This window comes from Penaeus japonicus, unplaced genomic scaffold (assembly GCF_977035675.1).
Source record: "Penaeus japonicus unplaced genomic scaffold, GWHDUDI00000001_assembly GWHDUDI00000023, whole genome shotgun sequence".
Taxonomy (NCBI): Eukaryota; Metazoa; Arthropoda; class Malacostraca; order Decapoda; family Penaeidae; genus Penaeus; species Penaeus japonicus.
The window spans coordinates 15,257,057-15,264,566 of NW_028234425.1; the positions used below are offsets into that span (position 1 = coordinate 15,257,057).

Sequence of the window (7,510 nt, forward strand, 5' to 3'; positions counted from 1 at the left end):
ACAGACTGATATGGAGAAAAGGCGGTTTTGGAGACGAAGCCAACATTGTGTCACTTTTCGTAGATAGAGAGATGTATACAAATATGAAAATTAGTCAAATAAGACACAAGAGTGAGACCCACATTCATATTGAATATGTTTATTTACTATATAGAATCATTAGTTCATTAAGATTGGCCATTCCTTAGAATGGAATGTATATTGTTTGATATAGCTGATCATATTTCATACACTACAAGAAAAATCCTTTTCTATATCATTCCTACATCCTTTTCTTTTTACTTTACTATAATCACATCTTCAAAATTCAAAACAAAGCTACTGTCACTACAATTTCATTTTCAACATATTTGCAATTAAAATATCAGAACTAGAAATGTTATTGCTTGATCTTACAAATATTTTCCAGTTTATCCAATATTTTTTTTGCTGCCTTATAAACAATGTCAAATTCCAGAGGCAACGGAAATTGCACATACATTAAGAAATTGCACACATTAATACATTTTATATAAACAATCCAGAATTCAAAAACAGATCTTAATTTTCTAATAATTTTATTATCAAATGAAGTTTACAGGTGAAAGATAGTGACAATTTACATGAGCAAGTGAATATAATTTTCTGATTTACAGTGATCTTCCACTAAAATGTAACTTTCTGGTGTACAAAAAAATCAAAATTCTGTTTCTAGCTCTGTAAGCAGCTGTTTGCATCTGACACATGTCACTGTGATGGTAATACCACCTGGTTATTGTATTTTTTGCTTCAAACACTCAGGTCCCCATAAACTTTGTAACACAAATAGCAAAAACAAAGCATTGGTTAAGCATCAAAATTTACGACTCAAACAAAGATATGTACTTAAAATTTGCCCTTGCTTTTCTCAATTTTAGTTTGTTTCACAGCCTTCCTATGGAACAAATGCCTGTAATATTCTTTATCATTTAATTCTCTTCTTCAGAAGGAGTGGTTTTACTGCATTAAGAAATACAACTATTACATTAGCACAACTAGATATAAACCTTAATGCAGCCAAAATACTGAGTTCATAAATGTACTTCATAAGTCTCTGGGGATAACCAACAAAACAAGGCGTTATTCCACCATTCACAGTCCAGATCACACACCTACAATGTTAAATTTCATTCACTGGTATTACTACATTTCCCTTATCCTATCTTATCAATAAACCTGCTTTAAGCCACCACACTGCTGAAGATAAACTCCCATTTTTGAAGATGCAGATGTCTTCCTTTAACAAGAATTGTGTATAGAATAAACAAGAAATATATAACTGGAAATAATTTTGGAAAATAGAGCACACACATTCCATGGCAAATTTACAAAAATAGCTGAGTTCCCCATGCCTCTGTTCTAAAGAGTTTTTCTGTCAAATGACTGCGTACACATGCACTCAGTATTTATCGTATCAAAATACACATGCAACTCCCAACTGATCCCAATTTAAGCAAGAAGTGGTAAATCTACAGGCTATGTATAAGTTCTTTCTCTTGAACTATTCTTATACATACCTTGCACTCCACCAATTATCACTAGTGCCACTGCATTTTGGTTCACTGGTTGTGGTTATGCTAAGACAAGTCCTATTTGCAACACTTGCTCGCTATAAGTTAAAATATGATATCATAATAATTTGCTGGTATTAAACGCTAATATATTGAGAATCTTTAACATTATAAGTCTTATATAAGGGAACAAGCACAACTTAAATAACCAACACAATCCTTCGTAATATATTACAAGAAAACACTGATTTTTCAAATGAAGAGCCATCAAACTTATCTTCATACCATGTTAGAAAGGAAAGAGGGGTTAATGATAATTAAAAACACTTCTTGACTTTAATATGTTCTAAAGTTCATTTTTTCCCATTTCCCCATCTTTATTAGTGTATCCTGGTAAGCTCCTCCACTGTTTTAATTAAGTCCTCGGGGGATGCCTCAACTTTCATTCCTGAACCATCACTGATCTGAAGGGAAAAATAATCTTATGAGAAAAATCTGAAAAAAATTCTTACATTATGTAATCTATTACAACTATTTCATATCAACTGATGCAACTGTAAAACTTCTGTTGCTGTAAAATACCTATCATTGCAATGGACTAGACGTGTCTTCAGAAGAAACTTGCTATCACCCTTTATGCTATGGCAAGCCAAATTTATTCCTAGCATTAAATTGTGTGAAGTTAACCTCATTATATACATATTTAGTGGCACTTCATTTGCTTGAACTGCTAAAAGAAACTCATAAACACAATAACTAGCTCACACAAACGTTCACTCACTCTCTCTATCTCTCTCACTCACACACACACACTCACACACACACACACACACACACACACACACACACACACACACACACACACACACACACACACACACACACACACACACACACACACACACACACACACACACACACACACACACACACACACACAAAACACGCACACACACACGTGCGTGCACACAAAACACGCACACACAACACGCACACACAACACGCAAACACATGCACACGCACACACACAACACTCACACACACACACACAACACGCACACGCACTCACACACACGCATGCACAACACGCACACGCACTCACACACACGCATGCACAACATGCAAACACATGCACAACCACACAGAACACACACACGCACACGCACACGCACACGCACGCGACACACACACATATATATTTCTTCTTTCCCTCATTCACTCACTCACTCAAACACAAAAAGCTAGAAAAAAAAGAGTTGCCTATACAATACATCTAAGGCAATGATAACTCATGAAACTTCAATACAGTAAAGAAATAAACTGTGACTAGCTTACCAGAAGCCCTTGTGCTACTTCCTTCATCTTGTCAGGGCTGAGGTCTAGGAAACTTTCTATAAGATCTCCATCTATGAAACCTTCGCATCTATCTGTTTTTCGCTCAGTACTGAAAAGTATGCAAGTTCAATTGTATTTCAATTGACACTTATAACTATTAACATAGTATATTAATATTTCATATGATCTCTTCCTTAACTTTGGTACTACAACTTTGGTACTCTTCAACTTATGGGAAAGTATGGTTGTGAAAAGAAAAAAAAAAAAAATTATATATATATATATAAATAATATATATATATATATATATATATATATATATATATATATATATATATTAGACAATATAAATATGTAGCACCATTAAAAAATAATAATAGTCATTTAATGAATGTAAATGAAAAGGGAGTTTAATGAATATTAAAAATCTTTTACATACCTAAAACTTCTGTAAAAATCATGGTCAATCTTTCCCACTGATTTAATAACTCTTGCAAGACGTTTCTGCATCTCCAGTAGTTGGTTGTATAATTCTAAATTCAAACTTGTCACTAAACCTGTGTGGGAAACAAAAATCTTATTTTAGTGATGTTATAAATGCAGAACTATAATTTATTTGAAACAGGTCTTCTTAATTATTTCAATAATCCCTGCTGAGTTATCTCCATTGTCTTGTTAAATTTCAAATAGTAACAACCTTCAAATATTGCATATACTGTAGTTAAATATTTCTTTGATCTCTTAGTTCTAGAATTACTGAAAGTAAAAAGAATAAAAATATCATATTCAGCAAATTGGTTGACATTTATCAAACCAATGTTTCTCCACACATATAAACTTCATACATCTGCTAGCACTCACCAAGAGCTCCATGCACAGTCCCATAAAGAACACAGCCTTGTGTTACTGTAGTAGCTTCTGGCACTCCCTGCATCACCAGTGTCCCATGACGGAAAATATTTACAAAGTCTCCCAAATGGAAGCGGCCAACCTCCTGCATCTGCTGGCGTTCCTCATCAGAAGTAGCCGCACTAGGAAAAAACAGACAATTTCAAGGCTTGTACTCAAATGTAAGTAACATTGTAATCCAAATATATTATGCTCTTTAGCTTTCCAGACACTGATTAATGATATGACTACCTGTTTTAGACCCAATCTATTCCAATTTATATCTTTTGAATTTTCAAAAGTAAAAATTCCTACCTATCTTTGTGACACACAAAGAGGTTATGCGAATGTTCAGCTCCAAGAAACAGCTCATCATCAAGAATTTCTATAGCAGTCATCCAGTTGGGATCATAGTCCCTAGCAATCTGTAAGAAATGTAACAAGAGTAAGTACATATATAATAACAAAATCTGAACCCATTAACAGCGGGGTGGTTTAGGCTCCCCTGGATATTATGCCGGGGTATTTCAAAATGTGTAGGCCTAACACTGCAGGCTATTTGTTCACTGAAGCAGCAGCCAGCTCCTATACACCCGATCACCCAGCGTCCCAGACATACAAAAAGTCATGACATGATATCACATCCCTAGCAGGAAGACCACAATGTGATATTACGTCATCTGTAGTTAAGGGGTTAAGGAATATGCCACATGAAATATCATAAACTAATGGAGTCAGTAATTAGTGTCAAATGAAAAGTCAGTACTTGATATGAACTAAAAATAAAATCATTACTAAGTGAGTAAGGCATGGATGCTTTAGAAAAATGTGGCAAAGGTGTCTCAAATCTTTAAAAAAAAGAGTAAAGTTTCAAAGGGAAGTAGTGACCCCATGCCATTACTTTTCAGTTCTGAAATCTTGTGCTTGTGCTATATTCCTCTCAAGTCTATTGCTTTGTAGGGCAAACATTTGACATATTTAATTTGACAACAACATATCACCAGTAGCAAAGGAAGTACTGACACTTCTGGATTGAGCAAAAATGATAATTGGAAAATGCATGAATTGACTGCTCTAGAGCATAGAGTTATTCAGTCATGAATGAATACTGTCAGTAGTGTAGCCAAGAGGGGGGACAGTGAGTAAGTATTCCTCATCAGAATTGTCAAGTTCAAATTTAATATTTAAGTTTGCCACAAAGATAAATAATTCAGTTATATGAACTGCAAAAAAGGTAACATCAATGACACTCCCTCTTTGACAGCTTAGAAGTTAACCATTTTCCCTTTATCCCTATCTAAGACATACAGATCTATCTATGTAATATAACAAAATAAATAAAAGTAACTTAAGAATTCTTAATTACCATTGAATTTCCATTTTCAAAGATAATTGGATCTTACCTCTTCAAAACTACCTTCTAGTGTTTTGTACTGCAGGAGCGTCATGGACCTCATCAGGTCACCAACCAGGATAAAGTCTCCCTTTGTTTTCAAGCACAAAGCTGCTACATTGTTAAAGTGGGAGCATTCTAGCCTCAATTCTCGTTCATTAGTCCATTCAAACAGCCGCACCTGTTTAAAACAAAAAGTATATAAATAGCTACATTTCATAATGTTCACTAGCACTTATGAAACTAAATATCAGAACAAAAAGGATAATCAGTAAAGAATCAAAAACTACTCACCGTACTTGAGATTGCAGCTAAAAGTTTACCCTGGAACTCACAGAGGGAATAGCAAGCACCTTTGATTTCCTTTTCAGCAACCTGGACAAAAGATATTGGTTTGTAAAAGTGGGAAGCCTAGAAACTCAAATTGTCTTTTGCAAATGGAACCCTCTATCTAAAGGTTAATGACAATTTCAAAAAGACTAGTTTGCAATCATGCTCACTTGCTGCAGTTTGCCATCGGTGAAAGAGAAGAGGATGATGCGACCCTGCTTGGATTCAGATTCCTCAGGGTTAACCAAGGCTGTACCAACTACATAATATACAGTAGGGTCATCTTTTAGTCTGGTGGAACAGATGCTGAGGCCATATTCTCCCGGGTGGAAACTATGACAATGGAGCACTGTCGCAAAAAAATAAAAATAGTATACCATGATTCAGACTTACAGATAAATAACATTCATCTTCATAACCTAACAGACATATTATTCCAATATTAAAAGTCTGGTCAATTTTGAAAAACAAATGAAAACTGACTCTTACAACCTATGTTACCCAAAATTAGGGAGAAAAAAAAGAGAAAAATTCAACCAACATACCTTCAAATGTATTTTGTGAAATTACTAAGAGATTGTGAGTCTCCACTTCTTGGCCAGGCTCTGGTGGTGGCTGTACAGGCGGTTTAAGGAGACTGGAGGTGGTGGACGCAGAGGAGGTGGTGTGCGCTCCCAAGGACGCACTCATTCCACCACTCCTTATTCCATTACTATCCGTTACATCCACACGCATGGTAATCACTCCAAAGGTCTGGCCATTTCAGAAATCAAATCAGTATGTAAAATACTTTCTAATGAATGACTTCTTTCAATAAGATCTTATCAATAAATAGGTATTAACCCATTCACACTAAAGGCATATATTTGTGTAATGCCGCTCCCGCCGGTTGGATAACAACTGCGCACAGTGCTTTCCCAGCACAATGCCACACTATGCCTCTGTGAACACTTTTCACCTGCCTCATATTTTCACTGGGGTGATAATAGGAGGTTTTTGTATTTGTTTACATTATTTTCACAAATGAATAAGAATGTGTCAATACATATGGAACTCTTATGATTATATATATATATATATATGCATAACAATGTAAAACATGCGTTTTACACATCCTATCACATGGCGTGATAGGATGTCATCCGGCGGAAGCGAAATATTTGCATGACATATCACGTCACCTAGTATGAATGGGTTAAGTTAAGTTATTTTAGCTCTCAAGATGTACAAGAAGCTAACCTCTGTTTCCTCTTGGTAAGCAATGCGACGTGGCGTCTCTCCTAGAGGAACTGTGCGAATATGCAACTTCTGAATTTCATCAATGGTACCAATCGTGATGCCTTCACTTGTTGCCAAGGCCAAACTGAAAAGAAACAATGTACATTAAACCAACTACTCCATTAGTATGATTTGAAGTGGTGAGCCAATCCTAAGTAGTGAGGTTTCAAGTTCTCTTCTGAATATCAGCTCTGTTCAGAATCAAGAATTGGAGTGAACACATCACTCAAGAACTATACCTGTTTGGATAAGCATCAGCATTGAGAGGACACATGTGTGTTACTTCTCTCAAATTAACTTTTGAGAATACAAGCTTGTGATTGGATGAATAGATGACAGTGGGCCGGTCGGAGCAAGCAAAAACATTCGTCGACGAGAGTGAGCGGAACCGTCTTAGAGTCGTTGGCTGAGTTCCCAAGACAACCTAGAATGAAAGGAATGTATAAACTTACTGAGTTATTTTCTTGAAACTGAAAGTTGTAAAACTATAGTAATATTAACAATAGTAAATCTATAATAACAATAATAATGATAGCAACAACCATATAACAGCAAATAATATTAATAATAGTAATAAAGACAATAATAACAATAATAAAAAAAAAAAATAATAATAAAAATAATAAGAAGAATAATATCAAGAAATTAAATCTCACCAGCTGAAATTACACCAAAGAAGAACTTACCTTCTTTTTATCTGATAAATATCCTGTTGCAGGTGCATAACTAAAGTAGAAAAGCTGGCCATCACCCATTG

The 7,510-nt window shown here is 35.1% G+C and overlaps 1 protein-coding gene across 1 annotated transcript in view; it reads right to left on the minus strand.

Annotated features, from left to right (window-relative positions):
- Window positions 1-540: 540 nt before the first annotated feature.
- Window positions 541-7,510, minus strand: part of pic (DNA damage-binding protein pic) — a 19,228-nt gene continuing 12,258 nt past the window's right edge. Inside the window, exons 13-24 of the mRNA XM_043015906.2 lie at window positions 7,440-7,510; window positions 6,993-7,177; window positions 6,715-6,838; window positions 6,021-6,228; window positions 5,646-5,824; window positions 5,440-5,520; window positions 5,156-5,326; window positions 4,068-4,177; window positions 3,726-3,895; window positions 3,304-3,421; window positions 2,865-2,973; window positions 541-1,993 (exon numbers count right to left, since the gene is read on the minus strand). The exon at window positions 7,440-7,510 is cut by the window's right edge and continues 60 nt beyond it. Coding sequence (XP_042871840.1) covers window positions 1,910-1,993; window positions 2,865-2,973; window positions 3,304-3,421; window positions 3,726-3,895; window positions 4,068-4,177; window positions 5,156-5,326; window positions 5,440-5,520; window positions 5,646-5,824; window positions 6,021-6,228; window positions 6,715-6,838; window positions 6,993-7,177; window positions 7,440-7,510 — 1,610 coding nt within the window. The 3' untranslated portion in view covers window positions 541-1,909. The remainder of the gene's footprint in view (window positions 1,994-2,864; window positions 2,974-3,303; window positions 3,422-3,725; window positions 3,896-4,067; window positions 4,178-5,155; window positions 5,327-5,439; window positions 5,521-5,645; window positions 5,825-6,020; window positions 6,229-6,714; window positions 6,839-6,992; window positions 7,178-7,439) is intronic.